Source organism: Elaeis guineensis, chromosome 12 (genome assembly GCF_000442705.2).
Source record: "Elaeis guineensis isolate ETL-2024a chromosome 12, EG11, whole genome shotgun sequence".
Lineage (NCBI taxonomy): Eukaryota > Viridiplantae > Streptophyta > Magnoliopsida > Arecales > Arecaceae > Elaeis > Elaeis guineensis.
Window position 1 is genome coordinate 11209829 of NC_026004.2, and position 21590 is coordinate 11231418.

At 40.4% G+C, this 21590-nt stretch overlaps 1 protein-coding gene across 1 annotated transcript; it reads right to left on the reverse strand.

The window, feature by feature from the left end:
- Positions 1-9803: 9803 nt before the first annotated feature.
- Positions 9804-15166, reverse strand: LOC105055233 (WUSCHEL-related homeobox 8). Its single transcript, XM_010937001.3, has 3 exons — positions 14364-15166; positions 10161-10685; positions 9804-10081 (listed from the first exon to the last, which is right to left on the reverse strand). The coding sequence occupies exons 1-3, from the start codon at positions 14593-14595 to the stop codon at positions 9996-9998; spliced, it is 843 nt and encodes a 280-aa protein (XP_010935303.1). The 5' UTR covers positions 14596-15166; the 3' UTR covers positions 9804-9995.
- Between the last annotated feature and the right edge of the window lie 6424 nt (positions 15167-21590).

The window sequence follows — 21590 nt, forward strand, 5'->3', positions numbered from 1 at the left end:
GCTATGACAAAAATCAGAGCCCAACACTCGACTGCAACCGGATCGACGAGGCACTCTTCCCATCGGAAAGAGGTTCCTCTCCCTCCTCCAGTAGCAGAGCCTAGCTCCTCACATCCTATGATCACTACGGACATCCAGAACGCTGCACTTGTGCAACAAATAAATATTTTCATGGAGGCAGTCAAAAGCTTCCAGCAACAGCAAACCCAGCAACAACAGTCGTCGGCAGAGCAACCGATGGCATAGTCGGTACCTTCCAGATACAGCTGCTGTCATCCATGGCGATCACTATCTCCTCCGAAGCGATCGTCTCGGCTTCCCCGTCGAGACGAGCAAGGATATTCTCGGCACTCTCGGCATGCCCCTCATCGTTCACGGTGTTCCCCCTTTCCTACCTATCTCAACAGTATTAGGAAGGGGAAACAGCCGCGAACACCCACCGCTTCTTCAAGCTCGTTGGGTGGTTCTACCCCTAGAGTTTTCCAACGGTGATTCGATGATTATGAACACAAATTTCAGAAGATCAATCACCGACTTGCTCAGCTTCAAATGGAAGGTCAGAAGTCCTCCAACGACTATGACTTCCATACTGCACAGCCCCTTTCTCACCATATCTTAGACCAACCGATCTCATCTTGGTTCAAGATGCCTCAAGTGGAGCCATACAACGGCTCCACTGATCCGATCGACCACTTTGAGAACTACAAAGCTCTTATGACGATTCAGGATCAAGTTATATGAGATCGGTTGAGAACTACAAAGCTCTTATGTCAGGGGGTGATCGGACAGCTAGAACATTCTTTCGTGGCTCACTTCAGCACCAGTCGAAGGTTGCCACGAACCTCTGACAGTCTCTTCTCGATCAAGCAAGAAGAGACTGAGACACTTCGAGATTTTGTGGCTCATTTTAATGCGATCACGCTTGAGGTCAAGGATCTCAATGAAGACATGGCTATATTGGCCATGAAAAAAGGTGTGAGGAGATCACGATTTACATATTCTCTGGATAAAATTCTCCCTTGGACTTATGCTAAATTTTTGGAGTGTGTATACGAGTATATGCGCGCAGACGAAAGAGCTTCTGACCATCGCCAAACAGAGGGCAAGGGTTAGAAGAAAAATAAACAAAAAAAGGGTGGAGCTCCGGTCGAATCAAGTCGGCCACCTTCTAATAAGCAAGCTTCATCCCGACGACGAAGTTCAAGGCCGAGTTATGGCAAGTATGACTCCTATACTCCCCTTTTTGCTCTCCGTGCGCAGATCCTCATGGAGATCGAAGGAGTAGAATATTTGCGACACCCTCCGCCAATGAAAACACCGTCGAGGAGCCACGATCGGAAAAAGTATTGTTGGTTCTATCGTGATCATGATACTGAATAATGTATTCAACTCAGGGATGAGATAGAAGCCTTGATCCGACGAGGCTACCTTGAAAAATATCAGAGAGACCCGCCGACCCAACCTCCTATCGAACGACAACCTCAGCTCCAAGCCGAAGCTATAAATAATCAACCGACTATAGGGGTGATCAACATGATCTCCAGACGATCGAGCTAGGGGGCAACTTTCGAAGAAGAGTTGGCAAAACGAAGACGACTCAACAGTATAATAATTTTTTCGGAAGAGGATGTTCGGAGAATTCAGACTCTCCATGATGATGCTATTGTTGTCTCGACAACAATAGCAAATTATGATGTAAAAAGAATCCTTGTAGATAATGAAAGTTCGACTGATATTTTATTTTATTCGACTTTCTTTCGAATGCGACTACCGACTGATCGACTTAGGAGAGTCTCGACGTCATTGGTCGGCTTTACAGGAGATGCTGTCACAGTGGAAGGAGAAATCTCTCTCTCCTTAACTGCTGGGATCGAACCACAACAGAGCACCATTTTCATAATGTTCATGGTAGTTCGAGTACCTTCGGCTTATAACGCCATACTCGGACGACCTAAACTTAATGCTCTAAAAATAGTGGTTTCGACATATCATTTATTAGTCCGATTTTCGATGAAAAATGAGGTCGGAGAAATACGTGGAGATTAACAACTTGCCCGACGTTGCTTTCTTGTCTCCACTCAAAATAATAAACTTGAAGACTCTCTGCCTATTGACAAATTAGACCAAAAAGAGATCAGGAGATGGGTGAACTAGCTGAACAACTAGTTCCTATCTCGTTAAGAGAATATCCCGAGAAAATGATCCAAATTGGATCGCAATTGCCCGACTCAGAGCGGCAACAATTAATAAAAATACTCAGAGCCAACACCGATATTTTTGTTTGGTCGGTCATTGACATGTCCGGGATCCCTTCAGAAGTAATAACTCACTGACTTAACATTAATCCGAACATTAAGCAGGTGAGACAAAAGAAGCGATCTTTTGCCCCTGAAAGATAAAAGATCATTGATGAAGAAATCGACAAGCTCCTCGCAGCAGGTTTCATCAGAGAGGCTACATATCCTGATTGGCTCGCCAATGTGATGATGGTGAGAAAAGCCAATAAAAAGTAGAGAATCTGCATCGACTATACTGATCTGAATGAAGCTTGTCCAAAGGATAACTTTTCATTGCCGAAAATTGATCAACTGGTTGATGCAACTTCTGGCCATCGACTTTTGAGTTTCATGGATGCTTTCATTAGGTATAATCAGATCCGAATGGCACCAGAAGACGAAGTGCATATAGCTTTTGTAACTGACAAAGGCATATACTGCTACAGAGTAATGCCTTTCGGTCTAAAAAATATCGGAGCTACCTGTCAATGGCTCATCAATAAGATTTTCAAGGTACAGATCGGACGAAATATGAAGGTATATATAGACAACATGCTGGTGAAGAGTTTCCAAACTTCAGATTATGTTCGGGACTTGAAGGAAGCCTTTGGCACACTTTGACGATATTAGATGAAGTTAAACTCGACCAAGTGTGCGTTCGGAGTAATCTCTGAAAAATTTTTCAAATTTTTTATTTTACAACGAATAATCGAGGCTAATCCCGAAATGATAAAGGCCATCATCGATATGAAACATTCGAATTCAAAAAAAGAGATACAGCAACTCAACAGAAGGATCGCTATACTCAGTCGATTCATTTCTAGGTCAGTCGAGAGATGCTTGCCATTTTTTAAGACTTTGCGGCAAACGAAGGACTTCTCGTGATCGAATGAATGCCGACGGTCTTTCAAAGATCTGAAAAAATACTTGGCTTTTCCACCTTTGCTTACAAAATTGAAGGTCGGAGAGACTGTGTCTCTACTTGGTGACTTTAATAGAGGTGGTTAGTTCGGTACTTGTTCAGGAGGATGAAAATTGAATCCATCGGCCGACCTACTACACCAGTAAAGTACTCTACAATATCGAAGTCCGATATTCAAAAGCAGAGAAAATGATCTATGCTCTAATCATATCGACATAATGACTTCATCCGTACTTCCAAGCACATCCGATTGTGGTCCTGACAGATCAGCCGTTGAAGGCGATCTTACATCGACCTGATACATCGGGTCGGATAGTGAAGTGGGCAGTAAAGCTTGGCAAATTTGACATACAATATCACCTACGACCGTCCATAAAAGTGCAAGTTCTAGCCGACTTCATCACAGAATATACAATATCCGACAACAAGCTAGAAGATACAGATGATAATGCAATAAAGCAGGTTATGACTCCAGAACCCGACCTAGGGTCGACTTGGGTGCTACACATCGATGGAGTATCTAATGCACAAGGTAGTGGAGCCGGCCTCATACTCACAAATTTCGAAGGGATAGTCACTGAATACGCCCTTCGATTCAACTTTAAAGCTTCGAATAATCAGATAGAATATGAAGCACTCCTAGCCGGCTTGAAGATAGCCAAAGGGCTTGAAGATAGCCAAAGAGCTTGAGATCGATAGTCTGAAAGTCTTCACTGACTCACAACTGATTGTTGGACAGATCAAAAATAAATTTGAAGTCCGAGACCCCATTATGATGAAGTACCTTCAGAAGGTGAAAGATCTTACCGTGAGCTTGAAATATTTTGAGATCTTTCACATACCCAGAACTGAAAATACTCGGACCGACATACTTTCACGATTGGCAACTACCGCTTTCAACTCATTAGGTCGAACATTCGTTGAATGCCTCGAACAACCAAGCATCGACAAGGTCGAGAAAGTATTGCAGCTCACTACCGAATCAAGCTGGATGGATCCGATCGTCCGATACTTAACCGACAGGGTCCTTCCTGCAGACCCCTCGAAAGCTAAGCAACTCTGATGGACGGCCTCTCAATATGTGATGATGGATGGTCATCTCTACAAAAGATCGTTCTCCCTTCCCTTGCTAAAGTATTTGAGACCTACAGATGCCGACTATGCGCTTAGAGAAGTACACGAAGAGATTTGTGAAAATCACTTAGGGGGTAAATCTCTGACATATAAAGTCCTGCGATAAAGATTTTATTGGCCCACCATGAAAAAAAATGCAGCTGAACTCGTCCGAAGATGTGAACCATGTCAAAAGTATGCAGATATACAACATCAACCGGCTAGTCAGCTGACATCAATTGTAGCACCATAGCTCTTCGCATAATGGGAGATCGACATACTTGGTCCTTTTCCTCCGACATCTAGTCAGAGAAAATTCATAGTGATCGTCATCGACTACTTTACCAAATGGGTAGAAGCCGAACCTCTGGTGTAAATTACTGAAAGCAAGATGGAAGACTTTATTCAAAAATTCATCATCTACAGATTTGATTTACCGCACACCATCATTACCGACAATGATCGATAATTCGACAATCAAAATTTTAAAAAATTATGTGCAAAGTTTCATATCACACGAACTTACATCAGTCGGCCATCCACAGTCGAATGGAGAGGTGGAGGTAACCAATCGAACAATCTTACATGGGCTCAAGACCTGACTGAATAGAGTTAAAAGCCTCTGGGTGGAAGAACTATATCCGGTCCTATGTGCATATCGAATGACTCCTCGCATACCGATTGAAGAATCCTTCTTCAATTTAGCTTAAAGGATAGAAGCAATGATCCTGCTCGAGATCGAGCTACCATCGACCAGAGTGGAACAATACAGTGAGCCGAGTAATTTTGAATGTCGGAGAGCTAACCTAAATCTCCTTCCAGAACTCCGACATCAGGCCCAAGTCCGCATGGCTACATATCGGCAAAGAATAGCCTGATACTATAATGCCAGGATTAAGCCGAAGGTCTTTCGGCCAAGAGATTTAGTCTTGAGAAAAATGAAAATCTCAAAACCCTTGGATCAAAAAAAGCTGTCTCCAAATTGGGAAGGACCTTACCAAATATCTAAGACACTCAGACCGGGTGCCTATCGGCTAGAAATCCTTGACAGGTTGGCAATTTCTCGAACATGGAATGTCGATAATCTGAAGGTGTATTACCAGTAAAGTCATTCATGTACACACTACTTGGAATGCAATACAGAATTTCAGAATCGTGAGTCTTAGTCAATTCCTATCAACTTCTGGCTATATGTCGGCTTTCACTGAAAAAGCTGAAGAATCAACGAAAACTGACATCCCGACTGCGATCTTAGACCGACAGCAAGTATAAAGGCTTTCCACTGTAAAAGCTGACCATGGTCGAAAGACCAATACGCTGACTTCGTCGTAAGTGGAACAAAATACCAAAACGATCAAAGTCGGATTGAAATTATACCGACATAGCTACGGCCAGTCGAAGGATATTTGGCTTGCCACCAATTATCAAATGACCCGACGTACAAACCCGACCAAGCATCGGGTATTGGATATTTGACTTACCATTGTTATCCTAATTATTAAGTACATCAAAGACTACGTGACTAACAGATACTCTACAAGTTCTACTGAATGATCGGATCACTTATTAACATTCGATAGCTACTTTACACTGCAGACATTGCAGACTTAACATTCTACACAAACAGTTTAAACTTGGAAGAAAAATATCTTTCATTCATGGTCGAAAAAAAGTTACAAAATTGGACCGAAGCCCGATTCAAGCATCTGACTGGACAAAGGAAAAAGAAAAAACAAAACACACCGACTAATCTTCGTCTCCGTCCCTGTTCCTTTATTCTGGAGTAGATTTGGCGGCTTGATCAACAGGCACAGTCGGTGTCCCATTCTGAGTCAGCACGACTTCTTCTTCGGCATCTCCCTCTTTTGACCCAGGAGGAACGATGCTGCTCACGTCCAGATTCGGGTATAATTTTTCGATCGCATCCCGACCATCTTCATATCCAACACAGTATGAAGTGAAGCCATTTTTGAGGATCTCCTCTTTGTATTCTTCCGAACCTCGGTAGTCCTTGATCGCCCGACTCAATGCCTCCCTCAACGACTCCACTTCTTCCTTCGCCAAGTTAGCATCGGCTCGTGTGGAGGTCGACTCCTCTTCGACCAGTGCTAGCCTTTCTAGGCTGGCCCGATAAAAATCATGCTCGGCTTCGAGTTCTTCGATGCATCCATCTCGTTCCCATCAAAACCGATGAATAAAATGCTTCTTGCTCTTGATCTGCGACTCAAGAGTAAAGATAGCCTCACGAGCCGAATTAAGTTCAACCTCCGAAGATGCTAAGTCATCAGTCAGACGGGAAACCTCCTCTTGAAGCTTGGCTTCCCGCTCCACTGCTGACTTTAGTTGTTCAAATGCAGCCACTTTCTCAGCATCGACGGCTGCCACCTTATCCATCCACGACTTGCAGATGTCGTCGAACTTCGAGTAGCCGGCCTCCAAATCAATCATGTGGTGGATCAACTGCAGACAAAAGATAAGTCGGTTAAAAAAAAAAAGAAGAGAATTACCTCGATCACCATTGCATAGAAGGATGAGAGCATCTTGACTACCGACCACTTCTTCCGAAGCTCCCGATCAGCAGGAAGAAGGGTGACTCGGCACAGTCGCCTAGCCAATGTCAGATTGGCCAAGGCCGATTCGTCACCTGGCACTTGAAAGTTGAAGTAAATTATGTGGCCCTCCGACACCGCATCTTCCGCCAAAGTCATCGGGGCCTTTCTCCGATCCCCTGTCGACGGCCCCATGTTTGAAAGCGAGGGGGAGCTTGAGCTCGACTGTGCCCCGACCGAAGGAGCGACTGGCGCAACAGCAGATCGTTCGGCTTCTCTGCTTTAACCCGAACCTCTTCAATAGAGGGAACTACCGACGGTGCTTCGATAGTTTCCCTAGCTGTCCTATCTTCGAACAGTGCGGTGGGGAGCACTGTCGGAGTTGACAGCGCCAGAACCGACTTAGGAGCCGATGTAGCTGGAGCATCGGGCCCCTCATCAGCGTCGAAGCAGTAACTGGAGCTAGAGTCAGAGTTGCCCTCCGAGCTTGCGTCGAAGCCTGAGCCTCTTCGATGGTCGCGAAGATCCAGCCTCGGACGCTGCTCTCTTCCAGTCGCATGCTGACGAATGTTAGCGTTAGACACTCGCATTCTCAGCTGCATGGCTGCAATTACGATAAGAGTTAGTACAACTCAAAAGATAAGTGAAGTCAAAAATAAATGACTATACTATACCTAAGCAGGCGGCCGAACTAAGACCGACGTCATAAAGGACCTGTCCGATCACAAGCTCCTTCTGCACCAGGACTGCCATATCCTTCAGCTTGTGAAAGTCCTCTCGATCGCCGACCTCCACTCGGCTATTGTCGTTGGGATCGGTTCGTGGATCGCCCCAACGGGAAGAAAAATCTCAAAAAAAAATGGAAGAAGCAAAGAGAAACTGATTCTTCCATCCATGAATGGATGATGGAAGACCGGTAATGAAGGAAAGACCTTTGCGGGGGTTGAAGAACCACTATCCTCAGACCTTAGGATGGGGTCGGAGTATGAAGAAAGCTCGAAAAAGAGAAGGACGAGGTTTGGTCGGCAACATCCTACACAACAAGGCAAAGCTAATAATCAGCCGGACCGAGTTCGGTGCCAGTTGAGCTGGACAAAGACTGTAATAAACTAAAATATTTCTAACGAACTTCGAAATCAGAAATCGAAGATCCACTCGAAGATCTTCGACATAGAAGGCCACCTGATCCGAAGGAGGGCTATTCACCAGACCATCGACCCCAAGGGCAAAAAACTGATACTGCTCCGGGATACGATACTGCCCCCGAAGCCGCTCAATATTCAACTCTGAAAGTGAAGAAGCCTCCACCTCCAGACCTGACTGGGGTTCGTTAGTCGGATTCTCCGACTGACCATTCCGAAAAGAAAAAGTCCTAGCCATAAGGAAGAAAACCCTAGAGACTCAAAAAGGAGGGAGAACTAAAGAACAGACAACTAAACCGGGAAAGGATGGGAATGCTGAGGCAATCGTTCGGCAGAGTTTTCACACCAGAAAAGATAAAATGAAAAGTAAAAATTTGGTTGAAGGTGACCCTTTATATATAGGGTCCCTCAACGGACGAGATAAAAGTGGTCAAACCAAGGACTCACCAGATGACAACATGTGGCAACATCTGGACCAACTATCGATCGGACGATTCGATGCACCTGTTTCAGATCAAGCCACGTCACCTTCATCCACGTGAATAGCTTTGACCCAATAACATTCAGACATGTGGCAAAAATCTATTCGTCAGAATCAAACCGTTCGACGCTGGTTCATCTTTCCAAAATGACGTCTGACACCGACAACTGACACCAAATCATCCCGTCGATGTGGTGGTTTAAAGATGATAAAGCAGCTAATCATCCATATCCCGGAGAAGGTGGCTGCAGAATCGGAGTTCGACATGACAGACAATAACTCCCTTCGTCCAATGTGATTAACCACGTGGCAATATACATACCAACCCACCATTGGACTTGAGAGTGGAGAGCAACTGTTGAGATAAACCGACCGACCTCGACTCAGGCCAACCGACTCCCAATTCCGACTCAATAATAGCCGAACGACCGAACATACGACTTTGACTGAACATCAATCGAAAAGATAGCATCGACTCTTCATCAATCGATTGAACAAGCTTCACCGACTTATGATCGATGACCGACTAGTGTTCGACTGATGCTGATAAATATCGAACAACTAGGGCTGTCGGTGCAACAGAACTATCAGCCAACGGCCACACCTTCTACTGACGTATGATCGACTAATCCGCTCAACATGCCGCAACCGTTACGAATGATTACCCACCGCATATCACGATGCAATTAGTGAGAACTAATTGCCTACTACGTGATTATGACTTGATAATTTAACACAATAAAATATGAGACCACATCCGACGATTACAATAACCTCATCTATAAAAAAGAGATAAAGGAGATAAGTGAACAGCATCTGAGGATCACTTTTGATTAGAGCTCTGCTATTCTAAACATTCAAAATACTGTTCACCAACTTTCCTCTCCGACTTAAGCATCGGAGGATCCCTGTCGGACACCAATCCGGTCTGTGTGGATGCTGTTTTGCAGATACTCATTTTTTACGACAGGCGGCGAAGAGTTGGCCACAACAGTTTACTTGTGGCATTGTATCCAACCCGTTGTTTCGAAATTTATGTAGCAGAGCACTTCATCTAAGGATTGTAATTCCCAAATAGTATGGATTAGAGGATCAGAGTGGCAACTGAAAATTTCTTCAAATGGTTGCCACTTACATGCAGATTAAAGGATCAACAAATAGTTTGGAAAACAAAGTGGCAACTGAAAATTTCTTCAAAGATTAAAATTTTCCATGGAAGGCTGGAAATGAAATACTTCTGGTAAGCAGAGCAGCAGAGAAATAAAAAATGACTGATTGCACAAATCTTAACAATGCATCTTTTCGCCAATGAGATCCGCATTAAAAAGAAATTAGGAACCTATTTAACGTATGCCAAACAGTCATATATTCAGAATCTTAAAGACACATTTACAAATTGTAGGAAACACCATTATGTGAGGACCATATATCACAACTCTCCGAACAAGTTTCAGCAGACCCTTGAAAATTGTCAGTGTGACACTATGATCAGCGAAACCTAAAACTAGAATGTTACCCAATCAAGTCGTAGCTCTCGCTTTGTCGATATGGACTAAAACTTCCAGGAATCTCCATTTTTCCAATCAAGTGGTCAATTCCTGCAATAACAAGAATCACTGAGAAGATTGACAAGATAAATGGTGGAGTGTAAAAGGAAACTAATTAGATCCAACATACTTGGTTCTGATAGAGCATTCTCATAGAAAGACATTTGGCCTAAACTGCCAGAAGACCTTGAACTGTCATTTGATGCATACATGCCATGTCTTAAATTGGGCTCTGGATCCACAGAATGCACATCAGAGTTCATTTGTGTACCATGGATGGAGAGAGCACCCGCTCTGGGCAGGTTTTCATGGGTATGTTTCTCTGACTTAGGTTTCTTTTCATTTGGGGACTCATCATCTGCCTCTACTTCAGACTCTGTACTATTTGGTAATTGAGCAGTCTGCTTCCGCTTTGATCGTGCCCTTCTATTCTGGAACCAGTTATAGACATTTGTTTCAGAGATCTGACCATGCTGTGACAGTTCAAGAGTTATCTCTTTTATCTTTTGCTTGCTGGGAGTCCCATTGCCTTGATCAAAAATGCTCTCGAGAATTTGTAGCTGCATGGGTGTTGGAGTCCAGCGCTGCCTTGCAGTGATTTTATGGCCTCCAGGAGTCATCAGAGGATCACAGTAAAGGCTCCCCAGTCTCATTCCTAAAACAGCAAATAAACGAGAATAGTCAATGGAAATCAAAAAAAAATTCCTAAGGAAACATCATCCTGATAAATTCACAATAGTAGATATCAAATTTTGAAGCCTATCAGATTATGGAAGTAGGAGCATTGTTAAAGTCGAAGTCGAGGCTAAAATTGCTTGTAATTTCTTAAGGAAACAAAGTAGCAAAATATAAGCAGCAAACATACTTCTGCATACGTTTCATGAACACCATCTTTATGGCTGATCTACTCTTACAGCCAAGTAGAATGAAGTAATTTTCATCCATGCAAAGAACATTGAAGGACCTGGTTAACTTTACTCAGTTGCCTTTGAGATGATATTTGACAAGTGTGGAAGACCGAGGCTGATGGTTTGAGTTATTAACTGCTGAATTCATTGTCCAGCAGAACTTCTAAGCCATTGTAGAAAAAAGAATAGAAGTAAGGATGTGTCTTGCAATCCATTGTGATAGACATCATGATCTTCTATCCAACATGTTAGAAGTAGCTATTCAAGAAACAGTCCTGGATACTTTGAATCGAAGAGATAAGAGCAAGCAATTACCGATGCATCCAGGCATTCAGGCAGATGCAAATGGTAATTCAGAACTTTGGATTGCAGAGGGTAAAAGAGTAAAGAGGTAAAGACTATTGATGTATAGCACCATGTCAGGTTTAGTGTACTGCAATAATCTTTATATGGATTTTCATATTCCTCTAGCAAATTCTGTTTTTTTGTTGTTTCAGGCACCTTTACACTGCTAGGATAGAACAGAAAACATGTAAGAGAATCACACACACACACACACACAAAATGCGCTGATACAAGTCATTCTTGGATAGTGCTGCATTACATCGGAGGTATTCTAAAGATGAGAGATATTTAATATCTCAACAAACTGAATTTTAAACATCAACCCTAGGTAAATTTTTAAACCATGACAACAAATAAAGTTACTTGTAAAGGCTTGCTTAGACGACAGGACAAGAATCAAATGCAAATATAATAACTCATGCAAAAGAAATTTCAGAGAGAATCAGACATCCAAATTGCTTGCTTCACCTTGTAAGTATAGAATAACCAATCTTCATCCTACCAACTTGCACATACAATAGCACGTGCCATGATACAATTGAGTTTTTCAAAAAGGATTAGTTGACTCAATATAAACTATCACTGTGGTCTTCAAGTAGGTGTATGCTTTCAACCAAGATGGGTGATCAAAAAAGTACCATCCATCTCACATCAATGCAGCCCTTGTGTCGGCATACCCAGTTAAGACACATTTTGCAAGAAGATAGATAATCCACATCATCAAAATTGAAAAGATTGCCAAGCTTTTAATTAGTCATAAAGCAAACCAGTTCTAAACGGAATTCCATTGGCAAGAAATGTTGGATGATTTTGGCAGAGCTCTTTTCTATCAAAAAAGAAAAGAAAGAAAAAAAAAAAGAATAGATTTTGGCAGAGCCCTATTACCCCGTTTGCATACTAAAAGGTGAAACTACCATCTTGAGCTCTTTTATTCTCACGCTTATGTTCTCCTTCTTAGCAGGTCATTTTCTTTGTCTGAGACCTCCTACCAATCTTTTGGCATATAACAATCTTGTTGAACATTTTAATGTAGCAAGAGTTTCATTCTTATCTTAATTTTTAAATTGATAGCTATAAATTGGTAGCATCTTTCATTGTTCTCCAACAGAACCATTGTTTCATGATAGCAACAAAACTCTATCCATGATATTGCCAGCTACCTCACCTCAGTCTCGCTGTAAGCATCTGTTTGTCCTTGAATATCTCATTTTTAAGATATCCAAGCACTGGTTCCCTGTGGTGCCCTAGAGTTTAGATATTACAAGGTCAACATCTGACAATTAGACAATTTTCGAAGGTGGTGGTACCAAAAGAAGTAAAAAAGCAAAATATATAAGTGAAAAGTTAAAGAAAAACCAAAGAACCACAGTCACATCACTCAGATGTACATTGGCTTCTCTAATAATAACATGGCTTCAAACATGGTGGTAGGAAAAGAGGTAAAGAGGAAACATGTGACGACCTGTGTGGGTGTGTTTAGTCTCATATTGATTATGCAAATGGTAGATCCTCGGTACTTATACCAAGTTTAGGAATCCAAACCATACCTTCTGGGTAGTCTTTTTTTGGATGAGGTCTTAGGATGTCATAAAGCATACATTGGTTAACAGGTCAAGGAAAAAAAAAAGGAAAAAAAAAAAAAAAACTACAGTCACAAAACTCAGATGCACAGTGGCTTCTCTAGAAACAGAGCCCACAAAATGAAGAGTATGTATATCAGTATTCAGAACATAACTTACATCTAGACCAACAATTAGCATGAAGAACTACAATATCACTGACATAACAAATTCTAAAATAGATCCAATTATGTGGAAGCAACATCCGTAGCAACTCTCATTTCATCATTTCCTAATTTAATTGATTTGTCAAGATTAAAAGGTACAATTAATATCTCATATATATAAGGAAATCACCTATCTACAGAAAACCAAGATCAACACATCCGCATTATCTTCTAGGGAAGTAATCTGGATGACTAAAAATTAATTTTTTTAAGGACAATTAAGAAAATAAAATTATCACTAGGAATAATACCATAAACATGTTACAGTACTCACTTCTTGATCTCTGATAATGCCTACTGAATAACAATTCCATCTTTGTCAATAATCCAAAGGCCATGAAAAGAAACCAGTGATGGATGTTAAAAATCCACATGATTCCTTCAAAAAATTGACCATGCCACCTTATGAGTTGATATCAAACACCTCTGCCTCAGACCAAACAGAACCACACCCAAGCCAACAAACCTATCCTATCTATTAGCAACAAAACTTCACAGAAAGGAGACAGAAAAAATTCCAAAGGTAGATATTAATGTAGAAATATGGGAAGTAGAGGCATTCACTTAGGAAAATATCCACAAAGCAATCATCAATTTTACTTTCTGAACCCAGATTTCTGACAAAGGAGCAGCCAATGTTCAGATAGCCACTATGTCCTCCAATGCACCATTCCTCTGTATATATCTTAACTAACCTAAACTTACAGATCATTTGATTAGCTCATCCAATTACAACGACTAAATAACCACTAAAGGATGCACAAACTGGATAGCAAATCTTTATAAATAGTAAAGAGCCCTGACCTCATTAATAAATGTACGGTTACATTTATATCAGGCCCAAAAGGAAGCCCACCTACAAGTATATATCAAGTAAATGCACAGAATTTTATAGTACAAGCATCATCAATAAATGCTATCGCTGAAACACTTGTACTGCATCTTACAAAATCACTGAATTTCATAAACAGAATAGAAATAAATGAGCCCTGGGTTCCACCCAAAACTCAAAAAAATCATCCATAACCAAGGGGAGGAAAAAATCAATAATTTGTAAGAGAACAAAACACACAAGGAATTATCTGCAAACAACTACAACTCGGTCAAAAATCCCAACGAAAGGCATCAGAGGAGATAAAACCAAGCCAGGATGCTCCCAAAATCCCTCCTTTGCCTCAAAGATCCGTCCTTTCCCATGAAAGGGCCCCAGATAAATCCATCTGGGAGAGATAAAGCGAAAAAGATCGAATTTTTGGCATTGGGAATGGGAGATGAGGAAGAGAAGAAGGAGCACCTGCGAGGGAGTCCTGCTGGGCCGTGACGGCCTTGTGCATCTCGACGAGCTGCTCACAGATGGTGGCGTAGACGGAGATCTGGCGGCGTAGCACCTCCATCTGCTCGTCGGTCATCACCTTCACGTACAACACCCCTTCCGCCATCCCTTCCCCTCCTCCCCTCCTCTCCTCTTCCTTTCCCCTGTTGCTCTGACCGCTGCTGTTAGCCCCACAAGTCTTCTCCCACTCCATCCCGACCCTCAGAAAAATCCCTTCTTTCTCTCTCCCATCTCTTCTCCCCCTCTCTTTGGGCAGAACAGGCAAGTAGAAGTGGTGAAAGGAAAGTAAAAACGAGGGAAGTCGCCCACCAGTACGAAAGGAAAGCACGCGCGAGCACCCGAAGATTGGGGACTCTCTCTCTCTCTCTCTCTCTCTCTCTCGCGATTCCTTAAAGTAAGTTTTTTTTTTTTGTTACCATACGAAGAGATGGATAGATATTTGCGGGCGTACAAGAGACGAGCGTGGGCCGGCGGCTACGGATGGAAACAGAGGAGAGGATGAGGAGAGACGAAGGAATAGTCTACACTATAGACTGTAGAGAGAGAGAGAGAGGTGGGGGAATGGCAAGTAAGGTGGCGGTGGTGGTGGGTATACGTTGAAATCTCCATGCCATCATAATTACTAGTGCCGGATCAAAGCTTTTGATGTGATTTTGATATGATATGATGTGGTGGTGGTGGTCGTGGTGTTTCTCTCTCTTGTCCCTGGTCAGTGCGTGACGTTGGGGTCAAGCCTTCCATTCCATCTCCTTTTCCAGCCAATGCCGCAGCTTTTAAGGTAAGAGATAAGAGAGAGAGAGTGGAAGGAGCATTTGTGCTAGTTGAAATCTTAGCTTGACTTATAATTATTAGTTGCTGTCTTGTGATTTACATAAGGGATAAGTATATATCACTCAAAGTTGGTTTATTTTTATCATATACGTCATCGTTATTGAGTCAAAAATCTCTCTATGTGACCTTGTTGTTTATAATATGTTACTGCTGGCCATTATGGAGTCTGTGTCATTTTGACAATTTCAGATTTGATTATGGTTAAATAATATTATTATGGACGTATGATAAATAATAATTGATATATCATTAACTTTGTTTATTATTGAAAATTCATAACATGACCGGTATCATTGTAATGGGATGCTGTGCAACAATCATGGGCTATACTGTTCATGAAACATTATAAATTTATAGATTTTACAAGATTTATAACGGTAAACTAACACTGTCGGTTACTTTATAACGGTTGTTATGTATTGTTTTGATGTTAGATGATCATTTATCAAAATAATATATTGTATATATGTATGTATGTATGATTTCATACATGTATATTGTTGATGCTTAAATATGGCTGAAAATAGAACGCTATTTCCATGCAAGATATCAACCATTCTGTATGAAATTTACTGGTAGTTGTTCAAATCTCACGTGGTAGAATAATTGCGGTCGGAGTTGATCAAATTTGATCCAATCGTGCAAAGACCATGCACGAGCTTCACCAAATTGGATCGGCTTCTCATAAGAAACAAATTGGGTTAGATAATAATTTTCAACCTGGCTAATTTGCACCATGGCCTACGTAACTAGGATAGCAAGTCTTGCAACGTATCTGAAAGGACCATGAGTGGTCATAATTATCAAATGTGAACCATATGGTGTTATAGAGGGTAGGCAGGAAAGGAGATTTGGAGATCTTCACCTACAGGTCTTATGCTCCACCATCAGCTTCTTTCGTAAGAAAAGGGGCCACCATTGTCTGCTCGATAAATACTAAGGATTTGTTTGATTCGTGGAAAGAGAATGGAGGGAAATATGATTAATGAAAAAAATAAAAAATGTCTTATCGAATTTTTTAAATGATAGAGATGGAAAAGTAGTTTTTTTTTTTTTTTTTTTTTTTCAATGGGAATAAGAGTCCTATCTTTCATGAGAAAAAAATTCATAAAGGAAATGAAAAGGTCTAATTACCATCAGTTAAGAACTGGAATGATATTTTTTTTTCAAAAATACCCTTAAATTTTTAGATAGATTGTGATAAATTTTTTTCTTTTTATTAAAGATATAATAGTTATTTTATATAACTTTCTCAAAAAAATAGATACTTAATCAAAGATATACTACTCTAAAATACATCACTTTTTCATGAGAAATTGAACGTGTTAAAACTATTTTCCTAGGCATATATATACTCAGGCACTAATTTATCAAAAAAAATATATTCTACTCAGAAAGATTCTTTCTACGAACCAAACAAATCCTAAGTATATGGATTCTAAAATGGTATAGTAAGGCTTTCATACCCTATGTATGATTGGATCATAAAAATATGATCCTCGACATACTCCATTTTAATCATGTCAAAAATATAAGGTCCAAGCAGATGATGCTTTTGTGGATGTCATTTGAATCTTCTAAACATCTATTTCTTTTATGTTCCTATTCGAAGACAATATGGCACCAAATTTTCGAAGCCACTCATCTTCCGGATGAAGTTCAAGATTTCTGGCATTTTTGGAAAGATCAATATGTTGCCAAGGAAAGCTTGAAAATCTACTTGCACCTTATAAATTGCAATTGCACTTTGGTGCATTTGGATAGAGTGCAACAACAGGATTTTCCGAAGTGAAGCCTTTTGCCAACATGCTCTGATGAACAAGATCATTTTTCTTCTTGGCGACTGGACAAGGAACTTGAAAGATGCTCAGATTGTCATGCTATACTCTAAGCTTTCTTCTATAGCAATATTAGCTTACACAAATGATTGGAGAAATCGTCTGCTGAGAATGTAAGGCTGAAAACCTATATCCACAGGCTCTGAAATCTGTAAATAACTGTCGCACTCCCCTATTTCTGTTGGGAAGAAAACAAGCTTTCTCAACTTGATCCTCCACCATCTTGTAAATACTCCTTCATAAAAAATCATTAATAAAATCATGGGTGGTTTTACCTCCAATTTCATCAAAAAAAAAAAAAAATCATGTCAAAAATGTTCGTAATATCAAAATGATCGTCATACTTGCGCTTAGACTTCTATCACCCATGTTTTGCACAAATTTTGCACAAAGGAAACGTTGCTCTCATCTCCCCACTGTGTTCTCCAAAGACCATCTACCTTTATGATTTGTATCATAATGCATCATCCATACAACAGTTCTAGAATTGGACCAGGAAAACCTAAACTGTAGAACAGAAGCTGGGAAGCCTTGTAGATTGAATTTACAGGCCCTGTTCTTTTCCATTTTTCACCCTCCTCATCAGGATAAGCTTTGCCACCTTTATACTGCACCTTGCAACAGTCAAAGAAAATAACAGAGTCGCTATGCTAATAGATAGAGAAGTTTCTCTTGTACTATTTAAATTATCTCATGTGCCCTTTGTCCCTATCACCATTTTCTAATTATACAATAGATTGCATGAAGACAACTTAGTTCATTATTTAAGACCATTATAGTGACTATAATCATTGTTGCATCTGTCTAATGCTACAAAATGTCAAGGCTTTTCCACCAGCTATCATTGAACCAGCATCCGTCTCCAGTACCATGTGCACGAAGTGTCTGCAAAGGTCTGTCAAAAGGTTCGGCCCTATTTTCTTTGCAATTAATTGAATAAGTTCCAATATGCCTCGCAACCTAACTGCTAGCTTTGGTAGGCCCATGTCCCTGCGCTCTATTGACCTCCAAAGTCTGTAGGCTTTTGGTCTCCCCTATTCCACCCTAGAGACAAAGGGGAGACAAATTAAGAGTGGACTGCATGTGGCTCTCTGCCTAATCTTGTTTAGGGTTGTGGATTTTAAAATTACTTATCTTTTATTCATTAGATTCTGTTGGAATGTCATTGGGCAGTAGACATGCGTACAGTTCAATGTTTCAATTTTCAACCACCCTAGAGTATGTTATCATATTTTAGTCGCATACCTCCAACAAAGTTTGGCTTGTCTCTTCTTTGAGAAATATTTAGATTTTGAGGCTCCATGGAGAAGTTCGAGTAAAATGCAAAATATCATAAAAAAAATTTATTTTATTTTAGAACGATAATTTTAGTCGATCTATCGGATATTCTATCAAATCTAACTGAGACAGATTTTATTCGATCCGATCAGAACCCAAAGCAAGTATAAATTTTAGAAAAAATATCCAAAATTGATTTGGATCGAGTACGGATAATAATATGCTCCGTCTCAAATCTGATATGATATAATCCTAATTAAAATCTAATATTTATATAATAAATTCCTTATCCAATCCAATCCTATTTAATCTGATCCAATCCACACCTATTTAATCCGATCCTCTTTGATGCGTATATGAGTATGAAATTTTTAATTATGGGATGGATATAGCTATTGAGTGATTTGATCATATCTGATCCACTATCATCCCTACTTGCATTACACTATAATGATCAACGTTTGTCTCATTTGCGAGAGAAACATATTTGGTCACCTTTTACCGTCCTCAAAAATTATACCCCACAGTATATGCACTGCTTAGTCATACATATAGTCAATTACAGCCATCAATTTCTATAAAGATGTACTGAGATGAGCATTTGATAAATGAAATCTATAGAGATAAGCTGTTGTAATTGGTTGCATGCATGGCTATGTAGTGCAAATAGTATAAGGTATAATTTCTCTACCATCTCTTGCAATGTAAATTGTCATCCATATCTAATGCACCATTTTACAAATAACCAACTTTATTATTTTTATGAGAACTCGTACAAGCATGTATTTAGTCCTACATACGTTATTTGCTGAAAGATCCTGAATACTTATACAAGATCAAGGAATCTAAATAATACTTTTTGGCTAGTCTTTTTCGATGAGATTCTAAATTACTGCAAATGGTATCAGAGCGAACCTAGTATATAACTCATATGGACCACAGGACTACAGTAGATTTACTGGGCTGACCACGGGCCGATCGTGATGTTTATGAATAGATGCATGAATTTGAACCCTTAGCTTGGCGAGGACATTAGGATTTAAATAGAGAAAATATATGAAAATCCGTATGGATGTGTATTTAGCCCCATATAGATTATTCATTGAAAAGATCTTGAATACTTATGCAAGACCAAAGAATCTAAATAATCCCTTATGGGTAGTCTTTTTGGATGAGGCCTTAGGTTGTTGAAGTTCTCTTTCTCTTTGCGCCCTAGGATCCTCTCTAATTTCTCCCAAAGCATAAATATATAGATTATGATTTTGTCTGCCTTGATTTTATCCAGCAAGAGCTAAGGAACGACATCAGCCATATTGTTTTATGCCTACCTAACCAAAGAGTTTGCTGTAATACATTATACACCCTACTCTGGCCTCATAGATTTGGCCGCCGTGTCAACACAATGGTAGATATGCATGGACTTATCTCAATTTTTCAAAGTAGCATGTTTTTCTCAATTCGACTAACCCCCAATTTTGTATTATTCCCATGAGCGATGCCATGGTGGCATGGAACGTTACACATCATGTAATTTTTTTTTTTTTTTTTCCTCCGGGGTAAACTTCCGTATTTTTCTACTCTCATTTGTTTTGGCTCGGCAAAGGGACCGTAGTCTCCTCTCTCCCATTAATGCTTTGCGGATCCCTCACCAGTAGCCTGGAGTCACGACAGTTTGGCCCCCATAAAGTTAGACTTAGACCCAGTCGTATTCCACGGAAGGTGAGGGAACTTTTAAAAGTCATGCCACAAGAGAAAGGGCATCATGTCACTTGACTTCTTACGTGTTTGTGGGTTCACCTTTTGAAATTTGTAACCCGAGCGGTCGCTCTTCTGGTGCTCGACCTGGTCCCACTGTTGAAACTAATCTCTTTGATTGCGGTTGCAGGGTAAAATTTTGGGAGAACAAGCAAAAATTACTCAGGTAAGTTTAAAAGAATAGAGCTATTCCATGGAATAAGAGGTTTGCATGCTTGGTTGGATGGATAAGATTGAGATTTCATTCTATAATGGTATTGTTTGGTGGATGGAATAAATTAAGGGAATAAATAATAATTTTTCTTGATAAATTAGATAAATTTCTGTTGTATACATAAAATTGGGCATTAGTCCTTCATATCAAGGAACGGGAAGCTAAGGATGAGAGGAAGAGAGGGTTTGAAAAAAATTAGGGATCTAAAACCTCTAAGTTTAAATGGCTAACTTTCAAGGAGTCTAGGCACTGGATCAGCATATCGACGATCATTAGAGATCTAAGATGGATTCTATACAAACAAAGCAGCAGCGACACAAGAGACAATGATGAGGTCTTCGAAGATCGAATCTTCCAACCTATAAAGATGATGAATTGGTCTATTAGCAAGTCTTATTGGTTTTGTTAATTGGAAGGGACTTGGCAGGGTTAGAAAACTAGCATGGGAGCAACAAAATAGGGAAAAGGGGTGAGCTCATGGGAGAGGAGGTTCTATGGAGGAGGGGCAAAGAAGAAAATTAGACAAAATAACTAGGGATCAAAAAAGGCATGGCCATTCCATTCTCTATGAAATGTTCTTATTATTATTGGTAAGGAATATGGTACATGTCAGGGTGTAGGCTATTTTGGCCTCCTACAAAAGGAGTTTAGCAGGAATATAGCAGGAATAGGTCGGCATAAGTCTCCCATTCCTCCTTTCCGTCTGCCAAACGCAGCCTTGTTTGGTAGGTCCACCTGCAAATATTGTACCCTACCAAACACAGTGGGGATGCAATAGCCTGCATGAATGTGACGCATCAACAAGTTTCAAATCTAAGGATGGTTTGATTCTATGCAAGGAAAATTAGGATTTAACTTGACCTACATGACATGTTATTGCAAGATATTCTCAAATGTAATTATTGGGGAGGCAAACAAATGTCTTTAAGTAATGGAGGGTGGCAGAGTACCAACTCACATTGTTGATAAAGTCATCAAGTCATTGGATTTTGACATTAGTGATCAAGGCTTGAGTCCCACTCATTTGTTTAGGCCATATTCCTCCTCTTCTGATTCCAAAAATGATGGTAATGGAGAATGGAATGGATTAATTGCTTTCTCTCTCATATAAACACATGCACTCATCTGCACACTAGGTATTACTCTAGTTGATTGCAACAAATCTACCCTAGTTAAACTCAAGTTCTGCCTTATCAAAGATGGTGTTCGACTTTTTTTCTTTTTCAAATTTTTTAAATAATGTAGGATCATACTCAACTGGGTGTAAGCTCA

Bases quoted from the DNA above. Each gene is read 5' to 3' on its own strand.
- LOC105055233 (XM_010937001.3), bottom strand. From the start codon at position 14,595: ATGGAGTGGGAGAAGACTTGTGGGGCTAACAGCAGCGGTCAGAGCAAC. The intron at 10,686-14,363 runs GTGCTCCTTCTT...TTGCTGTTTTAG, and splicing joins CCAGCAGGACTCCCTCGCAG to GAATGAGACTGGGGAGCCTT. The intron at 10,082-10,160 runs GTATGTTGGATC...TTGTTATTGCAG, and splicing joins GAATGCTCTATCAGAACCAA to GAATTGACCACTTGATTGGA.